This window comes from Akebia trifoliata, chromosome 12, assembly GCF_017979445.1.
Source record: "Akebia trifoliata isolate Shusen 1 chromosome 12, ASM1797944v1, whole genome shotgun sequence".
Lineage (NCBI taxonomy): Eukaryota > Viridiplantae > Streptophyta > Magnoliopsida > Ranunculales > Lardizabalaceae > Akebia > Akebia trifoliata.
This window is the reverse complement of record NC_141386.1, coordinates 36,190,966-36,205,807: the sequence shown is the minus strand read 5'-3', so window position 1 is coordinate 36,205,807 and position 14,842 is coordinate 36,190,966. Positions and strand designations below refer to the sequence as shown.

The 14,842-nt window shown below is 34.6% G+C and overlaps 2 protein-coding genes across 2 annotated transcripts; both read right to left on the bottom strand.

Moving 5' to 3' along the window:
• Positions 1 to 3,348: 3,348 nt before the first annotated feature.
• Positions 3,349 to 5,570, bottom strand: LOC147389977 (putative 6-phosphogluconolactonase 4, chloroplastic). The gene is made up of 3 exons (XM_086419116.1): positions 5,011 to 5,570; positions 4,782 to 4,917; positions 3,349 to 4,001 (listed from the first exon to the last, which is right to left on the bottom strand). Exons 1-3 carry the CDS (start codon positions 5,376 to 5,378, stop codon positions 3,534 to 3,536), a joined length of 972 nt encoding a protein of 323 aa, XP_086275242.1. The 5' UTR covers positions 5,379 to 5,570; the 3' UTR covers positions 3,349 to 3,533.
• A 3,041-nt stretch (positions 5,571 to 8,611) lies between these two features.
• On the bottom strand, positions 8,612 to 10,871 carry LOC147389976 (putative 6-phosphogluconolactonase 4, chloroplastic). Its single transcript, XM_086419232.1, has 3 exons — positions 10,628 to 10,871; positions 10,394 to 10,529; positions 8,612 to 9,232 (listed from the first exon to the last, which is right to left on the bottom strand). The coding sequence occupies exons 1-3, from the start codon at positions 10,792 to 10,794 to the stop codon at positions 8,774 to 8,776; spliced, it is 762 nt and encodes a 253-aa protein (XP_086275358.1). The 5' UTR covers positions 10,795 to 10,871; the 3' UTR covers positions 8,612 to 8,773.
• Positions 10,872 to 14,842: the final 3,971 nt, after the last annotated feature.

Sequence of the window (14,842 nt, the reverse complement as noted above, 5' to 3'; positions counted from 1 at the left end):
TAGATACCCTTGTTTTAGAAAATACCAATACCCTTCTTTACCTGATAAGGTAATTGTTATGGCTCAAGTTTCATTAACACATATGCATTCATTGGTCGTAAATACCTATCCACCAGCCTGATAAAGGATTTCTAACCATTGGAATTGATATTAGATCCAAAATCTATAAATTGGCAACTCAGTGATCCGGCACGGGTTAAAAATACAACATTTATGACCAACATTGGATTTGCTCATTTACTAAGAGTATTGATGACAAATGTGTAGGATTAATGTGGGATTTATTATAATGTTTGAATGAAAATAAAAGCAAAAGTTAAAGTAAAAAAGTGAAAGTAAGAGTTAAGTGTTTGTTTGTAAGTTGTGGTGTAAAATTTTAATCTCATATCGAATAGAAATAACTAAAAAATGTAACTCTTATATAAAAGCTCTCATATATTGTAGTAAATGTGAGAAAGATAGGTCAAACCTACGCACACGTGAGAGCCCATGGGTTCTAAAAGGGATTTAGGCTCATTGGTCTGAAAAATCTTAGTGCTTGTATGCACATGCAATGAGCGTGCATGGAGGGATTTAAACCACGTGGGTGCGCTTGAAAGACCCACTTTTGCCACAACTTTGTTGGATCGAGTTGAATTCTTAATTCAATGAGTTACAACTTGGCTCTGTTCTAAGAAAAACAAATAATGTCTCAATTCTACAGAGAGACAGTTCTAATTTTATAACTTCTCAAGTGTTCCCTCTTTTGCATTAATTCAATTTTTGAATTATTATCTGCATAGTACCTTCCTGTGAAGTGTTGTATCTTAGAAGACAGATGTCTAAAAATTGTTAGCACATCACAGGGGCGAAATCTGCTTTAAAACTATTGTATTCAATACAAGTCTCACTCATTTCAACATTAAGATAGTATTTTTATGGTATTTATAACTTTATTTTATATTATTTTTCTATTTATTTTTCTTATATCACATAAATATCAGAGTGTTGTTAAGCAGACACACCATTTACTGGGTCACTCTATCACACCTAAGATCTTTAAGCACCCACAATCCGATAAGATCTTTAGCACCTCTCATTCAAACTACACAGTATTAACTTTGAACCATGGTTTCAAAACTCGTCCGAGACCGAGACGTATCGTCCGAGTTGTCTCGATGTCAGGCATGAATGAGACGAACACACAAGTCAATTTTTAGAATGAGATTTAATACCCCACGTTCATTTTTCAAATTTTTGGACAAAACGTCTCGAACGTATCGAAAAACTCGTCCGACATGACTCAGTATCTGACATGAACAAGATGAGACGCGAAACTAAGTTTTAAAACCATGCTTTGAACCAGATCTTCTTTGACGCTCATACTATTCTGTACTACTGTGTGTGAGGAAATTCTTGCCTATAAGGTGTTACATTTGACAAGACTAATGATAAATTGATGTGCCAAAACATATGTGGACTGTACATGGCCATTTGGCAAGGGCATAGAACCATTGATCTTTTCTTTTTCTTGTGTATCCCAAAGAAAAAGATCTATGATTGTGTGGCAAGGAAAGAAAAATATCGATGGTTGTGTGGCCTTGCCACGACAGCTACGTGCAGGCCGCCTATGTTTTGCCGCGTGATTTATCATGGCTTATTTGATTTTGAGTATAAAAGTGACTCTTCTAAAATAACAAATGAAAAAGGCCGGAATTGTTTTCACCATTGAAGTGATACTTCTGGACATAAAAATATAAGATATTTGTATCACAAATATCAAAACAAGGTCAACCAATGGCATCCTAACAATTTCCATTAATAATTAAACCAAACCAGATTCTACAATCTAGAAACCACTATGAAAATTTAATTATTACACTTCAATATTAGAACCAAACTCCCCTCTTATTTTCTTCTCTTTTCTGATGTTGGCCATTACAAGTATTCCTCTGAGGGAGCCATGAACAAGTTCCATATCTAATATAGAATCATTATAATCTCTCCATAGCTGAAATGATCCCTGGCAAATCTCTTCTCTTTCAGATTATTTGATAATTGACAAATGTTGAAATCACCATGAACACATCACGTCTCACTTGAGTTCATTCTTGCTGAAAGTAGTTCCTCCAGGATGGCTTTCCTAGATGATTCTGTGAAAATAAACATTTCCATAACCCATGTGAACTGGAAAGCCATGAGAAGAAATTTCACACAACCCAAATCCTCCGAATTCCAGTTGCAAGGTGGGCAGCTATTCTGAAGGCCATAATCATCCTATCTGGGCCGACCACAACTCCCAGTTGGTTGGTGCAATCAAACACGGTTGTGGTCAACAATAACTAGTAGGCCTCTAAAGACATTCTTAAAGAATTTTGAACCAATGTTACTGATAGTGATTAATTACCTTAGTTCACAGATGGCACTAGGTTCCCCAATTCACGTAAGAGTTTATTACAGGCAACTTCTTACCCCTCAATAATACCATTTTAATCTTCCTGGATGATCCTGCTTGACTATTGAATACTATCTCTCAAGTGTTGTTTCCCTACGAAGTTTTCACATGGAATTCAATGAGGGTCCTAGCACCGACTCCACCAACAACAACCAACTAAGGAGTCTCATCCACTCTTACCACAGGCCTAGACTTAGAAACCTAAATGTTCACAATTTCTAACTAAACGAAAGAGGGCAATACGAGGATTTTTATTCCCTAGAGCTCCTTCGTGAGAGAAGATGCACCAAAAAAAGATGAAAGGAAACACCATGGACAAAGAATGTGAATATCTTAACTTTGAAGGCGGTCCCCGGTTCCACCATCACCTTTAGCCATTATTTCTAACAAAAAATAAGAGACCATCCTCTGAGGACAACAAGATAGGGGAGCACAAGCGAACAAACCCAAAGCTAAGACCAATAACAAGACAATCTTATAATCATCAGGTGGCCCAACGAAAAAGGACGAAGTGATTCACAGCCTGATCCAAAGTCCAAACAGTGCGTTATAAATTCACGAGGCACCACCAATCCATGTCTCACGATCTTTATGCCACAAAGCAACACAAAAATAAGAAGTCTACCAATGAAGACGACGCATACCTGTGTGGAGGGCTTCTTATTTCTATGCAATCATTTTTAAATTCTAAAGGTAAACAAAGAGAAATGCCATCTATCCCCAATCCTCCATCAGATAGGAACACATCAGCTGAGGAATAGACATTGAGTTGTACAACAAGATGCAGTGACATAGTAGGTTCATTAAATAAATGAATAACCGCCAAGTGTGAAGATTTATATTGTATATTTGCCACAGTTTAGAATATAGAAACTTCAGAAAATAGGAGCACAAGGAAATCAAGCCACAAACCATACCCATAAGGAAACTAATTTCATAGAAATCCTTCTTCACTGCTAGAATGAAGAAATAAAACATAATTCGACCATAAACATTACAAAATCGACTAGTGTCCACGCCAACATTGACTAAGCCAAACATTTGAAGATGCAGATGATAATAATTTATTATTTTAACCTTGCCTAGGCAGGCCTTAGTCCTACAGCTTTGAAGCTGCTTGTTTGTCCAAAAACCAAGTAAATGCCCCATCAGTTAGTGAAACCATTTGAACAGGAAGTAAATCAGAGCTTTTCTCTTTCCCCAGCACGGCACACAGTACATCAGCTTTACCAGCTCCAGCTACCACAAGTGCAATATTTGCAGCTGAATTAATGACCGGGAAGGTAAAAGTTATTCTCTCTGGGGGAGGTTTCGGTGAGTCCTTAATGAATGTAACCCACCGGTGATTCTCATTGATGAGAGGATGCCCTGGGAAAAGAGATGCTACATGACCATCTGGACCCATCCCCAACAACATGAGATCAAATTTTGGAAACCCAGTAGCAGCTGATACATCAACCACACCTGTCTTAACCAGCTGTTTAAGACAAGTCTCATAATCATCCGCAGCACCCTCAGCAGGTAGGGCATCATTAATGGCATAAACATGACCAGGAGGAATTGGGATCTGTCATATTGAGGCTAAAAAAATTGACTTTACACAATTTAAAAGTGACATAAACAACTAATACAAGTCAAGCAAACCAACTAAAGTAGGAACAATACAACTCATGTAATTCTTGAAAGTGCTTTCATATCTCTTTAATCTTGTTATTTTTTTTCTCATTAGGAAAGCCGAAGCTAAACCTGTAATCTGTTAGTTTGGATGCAGAAGGTAAACCAATTGAACTACGACCTCGAGCTGATTTTTTTCTATACCATTCAAAAAGAACTATAACACTCAATTTTCTCCCAAGTTTATTCAAATGCCACAATACAACACATTTATGAACATAATGAATGCAGACTTTCCTGAAAATCAAAACTAAAGAACTGCAAGAACCCAATACTCGCTTGGAACAAGCACTGTTCTAGTAACGCTCTATTTGCCTTAGTTCCCCATGTACACTAAGGGTCCTTCATCCATGACTCTAACCACCTTGGGCATGGGGATTGCCTAGGTATATACATATGCAACATTTGAAAATAGACTCTATGTGAATTTGCTCCAAAGATTCTTATTAAACAACGACGAAAAGCAATCATAAACATGCAATTTATTTTCAAGAAAAAGGCCTTTCATCATTTGACTCGATGAAGATCAACCCCCATAAATGAATATATTATTTGAAGCAATAGCACTAAAATTATGGTCAACAACAAAATATTGAAAACACCCAATTCTGAATTTCTAATAGAGATAATTAAGACAAAGTATTAAAAAAAAAAATGTTTAATTTTAATTTACCTTTGAGAGAAAAAGATCGTAAGCGAGCTTATAGTTACTGTCAGGGTGATCTTTGGGGACGACTCTCTCATCGACCCAGAAAACATGCCATCTTTTCCAATCAATCGAATCAATGTAAGGCGGTTCGATTAATTTCCTGAAATTTCAATTACCAAACGAACGATCTGGAGAACAAATTCTCAATAATTTTTTATTTTTATTTTTATTTTTAGAAACAAACAAATATTACCTGAGAGAATTAATGAGAGAACCACCAGATAAAACCACAGTGAAAGCACCCCTCTCTTTCGCGAACTTTTCCGATAGATCGGATGTGTACTTCGCTAACGAAACCGAGAGATCTTCTTCGGTTTCAAAGATCTGCGAGTTGGGTTTCACTGTCTCAGATGAAATCTCAGCCATTGATGAGTGTAATTTCCAGTTGGATCTATGGAGGGTTTTGGGGGTTAGATTAACTGTTTTTGCTTGGAATGAGAAAGGTAGGGCTTTGGTTACAATAAAAGGTAGTTCAGGATATGATAGCGGATCTGAGGAATAGAGTCGAATGGGAAATGTGCGTGAAAAGGCAGCAACAGCAGAAGAAGGTCCCATTCTCATAAGTATTGCAACACTATTCAAATATCAACAAGAAGAACACGAAGGCCTTAGAACTAGCCATTTTGGGTTTAAGTTGCTGAGGTGGCGTTAAGTCCAATAGGAGTTAAATTAGGTGTGATCTTTGTATTGCACGCCATAATAGCTGTTGAGGGTTTTCAGATTGGGGAATAGAGGGTTCGCTATTATTTGAGAATCGGATGAGAACTTAAATAGTTTGTCTTGGTTTATTGATCTGGGATCAATTTCAATTTACAATGCAATCTATTATAAAGAAGCAATTTCTCTTTGGATTGATACATAAAGATATTCATCAATTTGTACTTGTTTTTATTATTAGTAATGCTTCCTTATGCTTTGTATATGTAGAGAAATAGATAGAGCCATCGTTTATCTTTTTTCATTGCTCTCTATTGGGTAACAGCCTGAGTTTCAACTGATGAACTTTCCTCATGACGGGGGTATCAATTGATCTGCTGGGCCGTTAGCCTGGCCCAACTAACAAAATAAGGGTTTGGGACTTCATATTGTGCCCAAAATGATAGGGCCAGGCTAAAAAAATTTCAGCCCATCAAATCAGGGTTGGGCTGGGTCCTAACAGTGTAGAGTCCGGCCTGGTGTTATATCTTATAAAACAATACACAATATTTTTAATTAGATGTATATTTTCTAATAAAAGTAAAATATACTATATAATTTCAATTTAACTCATCTCTAATAATGATAGGTTAATAAAACCGTATTTTGAATTTTATTGGATAATCTTCAAACATACAAAACAAAAATTATTTGAGAACTACATTTTTTCATTAAAAACATCACAGTCTAGTCATGTTTTAGGCCCGAATCAAACCCAAAACCATTAGGGTCGGCTAGAGCCTAGTCTTATTAGGCCCAATAGGAGAACAGGGCTGGTCTCAGTAGAGGCCACTTCTATAGGGAAAGGTTAGGGCTCAACAAAGCATGGCCTAAACCCACCCATTGAAAGCCTTACCTCTTGACCTTATCTAGATTACGATCGTTCTTGAGGCTGTGTCCATTACATTCAATATGAGTTGGTGGTGAGATTCATCAGCATCGATCTGATCTACTTTGGTTGATTATATAATTAGATCAATTATTGTTTCTTTCATAAGTGCATGCATAGGGGTGTCAATGGGTCGGTTCCGGTTCGATTTTTAAGGAACTTAAAACCATAACCATTATATCAATTTGGTTTCAAAATAAAACATAGAACTGAAACCATAAAAAATCTAGGGTACCCATTGGTTCTGATTCTCAAAAACTCAAAGGAGAAAAAAAAGTATTTCAAATCATTATAAAAAACTTTTTATTTAAAAAACATAATATATTATCAACAAAATTGTCAACTTAGTTATAATTTGTTATACTTAAGATACAAATTAATATTTTTTTTAAAAATAAAATTTTATCTTTGTTATAAATAATATTTTTTTAGAAGAGTAACTTATTTTAAGTTTCAATAGATAATTATATGAAAAATTGAAGAATTTTATATAACATACATTTATTTTTTAAATAAAAAATACCTTAAATCATCTATAGTATGAAAAGAAATGATAAAATAGATCAATTCCGAGTCCCATAGGTACCCATTAGAAAGAAACTAACGGTTCTGGTTCCTATCGATTCGATTCCATTTTAGACCTGATTCTAATAAATTCTAATAAAAAAGGATTTGGAATCAAGGTATTCGATTCCAATTCCGATTAAATGGGTACCCATCGACGCCCCTATCCATGCATACACAAGAAACTAAGATTGACTTCTTTAATTTAAGACTCGCTGCCCATTACCGTGGGGATGGGGAAACTGACTTCAACGTGTTAATACCAAGGCATTTGTATAACCGAGGATGAAAACTAGACATTTCATTGAAGGGATTTGGAAATTTATCTACTTTTTATTTATTTATTTATCATCTATCCTTGCATCCATAGCATGGATGTGTTCAGCTGGTAATGTACAAGTACGCCCAAAGACATGAGAGAGGTTTGATACAGAGTATCTTTTCTTTTTTATTAGATAGATGATAATAACTTGAAGAAAAATCAAGATTCCATCACCAACCATTTTGTTTTCATCTTTGTTTAAACTGTTTGTTTAACATATGGGCAAAGCTTATGGTTATATTTTATTCAATATTAATTTTCATGAATGGTTTCTTTAACATTGTTTTGTAATATTATTCAATAAATAATGTAAACAAATTAAAAATATGGACTTCCCTCACATGTGTTGGTTTTCGTTCGATTGAGAATCCTTTTGTTGGAAGTTTTTAGAGCTTTTTCTGGGAGTACAACATGAGCTATTTCAGCGTACTCAAAACATTGGTTTGAGGCATTATTTTCACACCTTACCCCGAAAGCCAAGCTCAAATGTTGGATGGAAAAGAAATATAAATAAGGTGAGCATTAACTGAATAACTTGATAAAATCTAGACTCTCTCCAATGATCTTTTATATACCCACAATTGAATGAGGAAGTATTGAAGGAGCAGGAAAGGAAGATAATAAGAGCTAAATATCGTCTTTGCAACCCAGGGCTGAATGGGTTCGCATAAGAAATTAAACTGATGGGACGATTGCTAGCTAGTTTGCAGCAATCAGATTTCTCTATACTTTCTTAGATTATAAGTGTGTCACTGGTGGAGTCCTTTAGATACAAGTGATCAAATTGAGAGAGGCACTAGTTGATGAGAATATCAAGTCACCCAAATGGTTGGCTTCTTGTGATATCCATCATAATTGACTTCATAATTAAGCCAATCATTAGAATAAAATCATGTCTAAAATGCTCGCAAGCACTAGCAGAGGATTTGACAAAGCGTGGAAATAATGATTTCCACGAAGCCTATATGTGGGCTTATGGCCCATGGCCTGAATCATGCGACGCCGTACCCCAACCTCATTTAGTCCAACGTGGCAATGTGGGACTAAAGAAAATGATGAATAAAATAGCAATTTTAAGGCAACTACTTTTAAGTTAAATAATATGATTCATTTCTTGTAATGAATCTTAAGATCACCATAGGACCACAATGTCCAAAATGTTATTTGCAAAATTAGTCCTACACCGGATAAGAAATGAGTCCAAAAAGTCCAATATGATCATTAATAGAACCATGGAAGCAAATATGTTACTCAATACAGGCACGTGATGATGTACTATAATTTGAATATGGAAACTTCAGAAAATAGAAAGATAAGGAAATCTAGCCACAAACCATATCCATTAGGAAATAAAACATAATTCTACCATAAACATTATAGAATCATCTAGTGCATCCATGCCAACATTGACTAAGCCAAACATTTGAAGATGCAGAGATGATAATTATTTATTCATTATACATATACATAAGGCAGGCATTGGTCCTATGGCTTTGAAGCTGCTGAATTGTCCAAAAACCAAGTAAATTCCCCATCCTTGAGTGAAATCATTTCAACAGGAAGCAAATCAGTGTTGGTCCTCGGCACTCCATTAATTACTTCACATCTACTAGATCCAGTTACCACAAGTGCAATATTTGCAGATGAATTAATGACCGGGAAGGTAAGAGTTACCCTCGGCAGGTAAGGAAGTTGCGCTGGGTGCTTATCGAATGTAACCCATCGCTTATTCTCATGGGTTTGAGGATGCCCTGGGAAAAGAGATGCTACATGACCATCTGAACCCATTCCCAATAGCATGAGATCAAATCTTGGAAACCCATCTAATACATCCACCACATTTGTCTTAACCAGCTGTTTAATACGCACGTCATAATCCTCAGTAGCATCCTCAGCAGAGAGGGTACCACAAATGGCATGAATATGATCAGAAGGAATTGGGACCTGTCATATAAAGGAAAAACTTTGTGACTTTACACATTTTAATAATGGCGTAAACAACTAATACAACTCAAGCACACTAACTTAAGTAGGAAGAATGGAACTCTTGAAAGTGCCTTCATATCTCTTTAATCTCTTTTTTTATTATTCTCAGCAGGAAAGCTGAGACCAAATCCATGATTGGTTAGTTAAGACGTCGAAAGTAAACCAATAGAGTTAAAACCCCAAGCCGAAAACCATTTTGATATCATTCGAAAGAGAACCATAACACCTTATTGTTAAGAAAACAGGTGCAATCGAAAAAAAAAAAAAAAAAAAAGATCAAAAAAACCAAATACAAAATGCAATCACACAAAGAAAACACATAGATTTTACAAGATGCAATCACACAAATATAAGATGCAAGCCAAAAACCATTTTGATATCATTTGAAAAAGAACCATAACACCTATTTGTTAAGAAAACAGGTGCAACCGAAACAAGAAAACAGATCAAAAAAATCAAATACAAGATGCAATCACACAAAGAAAACACAGAGATTTTACAAGATGCAATCACACAATACAAGAAGCAAGCCAAAAACCATTTTGATATCATTTGAAAAAGAACCATAACACCTAATTGTTAAGAAAACAGATCGAAAAACCAAATACAAGATAGGATCACACAAAGAAAAAAACAGAGATTTTACCAGATGCAATCACACAAATACAAGATGCAAGCCAAAAACCATTTTGATATCATTTGAAAAAGAACCATAACACCTAATTGTTAAGAAAACAGGCGCAATCAAAACAAATCGAAAAAATAAAATACAAGATGCAATCACACAGAGATTTTACGTGGTTCCCTCTAGATTGAGGTACGTGGCTTGATTTATAGTATCTCCTTGTTGACCATTACTATCAGGCTCCACAATCCACAACATTAATTTCTCCCAAATTTATTTAAATGCCACACCAACTTTTGCTAACGCCACCCCAAATGTTGCAATTCTTTTGAGATTTACATAGGAATAGGCATTAACAAAAGTTGGCGTGGCAAAAGGAACTCTCTAAAACAATGATCAATGGTGCCCAATTCTAAATTCCTAATAAGGTTGTGACTTATGAGAGATAATTAAAACAAAGTATTTTTTTGTTTAAATGTATAATTTTAATTTACCTTTGAGAGAAAAAGATCGTAAGCGCCCTTATAGTTACTGTTTTCGTCATCTTTGGGGACGAGTCTATCATCGACCCAGAAAACATGCCATTCTTTCCAAGCAATCGAATCTATGTAAGGCGGTTCGATTAATTTCCTGAAATTTCAATTACCAAAGGACCGATCTGGTAAAATTTTAAAAAGATAAATAAAGAAAGAAATAATATTTAGCACAGGAACGGGACGGCACAGCACCTGAGATAATCAATGAGACCACCACCAGATAAAACCACAGTGAAAACCCCCCTCTCTTTCACGAACTTTTCGGATAGACAAGCTATGTATTTCGCTAACGCCACCGCGAGATCATCTTCAGTTTTGAAGACCACTTCTTTCACTTTCTCGGAAGAAATCGCAGCCATGGATGAGAATCGTAGCTCAGAGAAGGAGATATGATGTTCGACTCGAATGGGAAATGTGTGTTCTTTTAGAGCAACTCCAACCGTCTTTTATAGAGGCTCCGGCTATAATGCTCAAGTAAGGTTACAATGTATCTGATGTGGTGGTGCACACGTTAATTTTCATCGAGAGACGAGTGAAAACTGGATAATTGTCCTCTTGTGTCAACCACCCCACTAGAATGTAAAAATCAATGTAAATTTTAATGCTACTTCGGCACGATTCTTAAAGAAAACACGTTTAAATCAGTATTCATTGGTTCTACTCGTTGCTTGCCACAATCATATACAAGGGCACTTTGGTAATTAACAAGGGTATTTTGTAAATTATGAATGTCATTTAACACATGTAGTAGGTACATTTATTTATTTCTGTTAGCTTTCTGAGCAAATAATTTTTCGACTTTTGTCCTTATCTACCTTTGATTGATTGTTTGCTCATCCCTGACCTCAATCAAAATCAATCAAAATTTCCTATATCCACTACAACAGTGTTGTAAAGAACGTGGGTAATTTGAAGTATTTCAAAATATATATATTTTAAGTTATTTTTCACCGTTGCATTTCAATTTTAAATGTGTATTCTCGGTAGTCATCTATTTTCAACACTATTGATTAAGCTGAAAAAAATTTATTCTTCTTTATCATGAGATTTTTCATGAAATCTAGAATGATGTAGTGTTTGATTGTCAATATGATAATCCATGTGGATCCCACAATATTTTTTTAAGATTTAAAATCTAAAATTAAGATTTTTAATATTTTAAAAATCAAATCAATTATTTGTATTAAGCTCGACCAAATTTATCACAAATTATGTTTGGACCACCAATTTTACAAGATTTTCTTATTTATAAAAATAAATTAAGATATATATATATATATATATATGGGTGGCGTTTAAAGTCCCTAAAGTGAGCCAAACATTTTTCAATGTATGATGAGGAGATCATTCTCACAAAAAATCAGCCCATTCCAAAACTTCTAACCCCATCATTAGATTTGATCAGATCCGACGATTAACATTTAATTCACGATTTTAAAGCTAAAACGTAACGTAATTATAATCAACCCCTCTTCAATTTTTATTTCTTTTACAAATCCCTCTTAACACATCCCTCTCTTCTTCAAACTCTGTCTATAAACCAAGTTATAGAGACCCTAACGAAAATCATTTCTCTCTCTCTCGTTTTAGATCAAAACCTCCTTGGTATGAAACCCTCTCTTTCTCTCTCTCTCTCGCCATCGCCATCTCTTTCTCACTCAAATTACATGCTCTTAGTTCGAATGATTCAGAGTCATCATCATCTTTTTCTCAACCCTCTCGCCGTTGTCGTCAATTTCTCTTAAGTTCGATCAAACGGATATTTCTTTTACTTTCGACTCTTAGGAAAATCGATTGGGTTGAGAGAAAGACGATGATGGCTCCGAATCGTTCGAACTAAGGGCCTGCAACTTGATAGAGAGAGACGACGATGGCGAGAATGCGACGACGACAAGAGAGAGAGAAAGAGAGAGAGAGAGAGTTTCGTTTCAAGGGAGTTTCGATCTGAAACTTGAGAGAGAGAAAGATAGGATTTTCATTAGGGCCTCTGTAACTTGGTTACAAATAGAGTTTGAAGAAGAGAGAATGTGTTAAGAGGGATTTGTAAAAGAAGTAAAATTGAAAAGGGGGTCAATTGTAATTACATTACATTTTAACTTTAAAATCATGAATTAAATATCAACAGTCGGATCTGATCAGATCTAATGATGTACAAAACTTGGTAGGAAACTACGCGTTCTTTAGGGCCACTAAACCGCTCCTTATATATGGGGGGTGTTCCACAACCAATATGAAGTCAACACGTTGTCTTATATGAGTTAAAAGTTTCGGATTTAACTGATTTTTTGTGAGGATGATCTTAATGGTGAAAAGATCATCCTCACAAAAAATCAGTCCAATTTGAAACTTTTAACCCTATCAAATTTATTTAGAATTGTGGACCATCAATTTTTTATCATGAATTTGCAAATCACTTTTGATAAAGTTAAAATTTTCGAATTGGGATGATTTTTTGTGAGGGTGATCTCCTCACAAAAATCAGTTCAATCTAAATTTTTTTACTCACATAGGACAAATCTTGTCCCCCCAACGCTGAAATTTTGAATGTTGAATGCTACAAAGGCCCTAAAGAGAGTCAAACATTATGCCAAACATTTTTTCAATGTATGGGTAAGAAGTTTTAGAAAGTGATGATTGTGTGAGGATGATCTCTATGATGAGGAAATGGTCTTTACAAAATCAGCCCACTCCAAAACCTATAACCCCATCAAAGTGATTTACAAAAATCAGATGGTCCATAAGTCTTCAACTTGTAAACTAGGGTTAGAAATTTGGGAATAGGATGATTTTTGTTGAGAATAATCTCTTCACCATAGAGATCATCCTTACAAAAAATCAATCCATTTCAAAGCTTATAACCCCTATTTTGAAAAATGTTTGGCTCTCTTTAGGGTCATTGAACGCTTCAAATTGAACTCCTATATATGTATATTATTAAACATAAGATGATCCAATCAAATATAGAAAGACCTTAGTAATGTTCGAAGAGTGTTAATTTTTAATTAGGGTGTGATAAATAATTTAAGAAATTTGAGTGCAATAAGTTAAAGTTGGGGTGCCATTAACACTTATCTTTTTCTCTTAATTGGAGTATAATAAGTAAAACTTGGAATGCCTATAGCAACACTTAATTTTTTTTGTTATTTTTAAATGTGTTTGAATAATGTTCAGTGATTTGAAAGCGGAACCTGTTGGAATAGAAAAGTGGCTTGGAGACTTTATTTTGATGTAGATGCCAATTTGAAGACATTTTTTAAAGCTCTTAGTTTGAATTGCTCTTAGAAGTCGAGCAACAATAGAAGAATGAACAAGTGACTATTGAAAACACTCTAGTTTTTTCTTGAGAAGACTTGTCAATCCGTCTCATTGATTGAAGAAATGAAGACGAATTGGACAAGCGTCTCAGACAAGATGTTAAACCATGTAATTCTATATGTACCAAATCAACAAGAAGAACAGAAAGCCCTTCGGGCTGCCATTTATTAGTTTTAACTTGATGAGGTGTTGTTAAGTTCAATAAGAGAAAAATTACAGTATGGTTTTAAATCTCGTTAGATATCGAGATGACTTGTTCAAGTTATCTTGGTATCGTGCATCAACGAGACGGTTATACATAGTGCCTCAAGCCTCAACTATGCATAATCTTGCGAGACAATAGCTATCTCGGACCAGAGAAGCATATACGTGTTGAAAACACATAAAACTTTAAAACAATTGAAAGCCCTACCTCTTGACCTCATCTAGATTATGATCGTTCTTGAGGTTGTATCCATTACATTCGATATGAGTTGGTGGTGAGATTCGTTAGCATCGATCTGATCTACTTTGGTTGATTATATAATTAGATTAATTATTGTATCTTTCATAAGTGCATGCAAAGGGGTGTCAATGGGTCGGTTCCGATTCGGTTTCTAAGGAACTTAAAACTATAATCATTATATTAGTTCGTTTATAAAATAAATAGAATTGGAACCATCGAAAATCAAGGGGAATCATCGGTTTTGGTTCTCAAATCTCGAAGGAGAAAAAAAGTATTTCAAATCATTATAAAAAAACTTTTTCTTTAAAATATATATATTATTAACAAAATTGTTAACTTAGTTATAATTTGTTATACTTAATATACAAATTAATTATTTTTTTCAAAAATAAAAATTTATTTTTGTTAAAAATAATATTTTTTTATTATAAGAGTAACTAATTTTAAGATTCAATGGATAATTTATATGAAAAATTGAAAATTTTTATATAACATGTATTTATTTTTTAATAAAAAATACCTTAAATCATTTATAATATGAAAAAAATGACAAAATAAATCGATTCCGAGTCCCGTAGGTATCCATTAGAAAGAAACTAACAGTTCTGATTCCTATCAGATCAATGCCATTTTAGACTTAGCTCTAA

Coding starts and splice junctions, on each gene's coding strand:
- LOC147389977 (XM_086419116.1), bottom strand. CDS start 5,378: ATGAGAATGGGACCTTCTTCTGCTGTTGCTGCCTTTTCACGCACATTT. Junction 4,918..5,010: donor TCTCTCATTAATTCTCTCAG/GTAATATTTGTT, acceptor TTGAAATTTCAG/GAAATTAATCGAACCGCCTT. Junction 4,002..4,781: donor ACGATCTTTTTCTCTCAAAG/GTAAATTAAAAT, acceptor TCAATATGACAG/ATCCCAATTCCTCCTGGTCA.
- LOC147389976 (XM_086419232.1), bottom strand. CDS start 10,794: ATGGCTGCGATTTCTTCCGAGAAAGTGAAAGAAGTGGTCTTCAAAACT. Junction 10,530..10,627: donor GGTCTCATTGATTATCTCAG/GTGCTGTGCCGT, acceptor TTGAAATTTCAG/GAAATTAATCGAACCGCCTT. Junction 9,233..10,393: donor ACGATCTTTTTCTCTCAAAG/GTAAATTAAAAT, acceptor TTTATATGACAG/GTCCCAATTCCTTCTGATCA.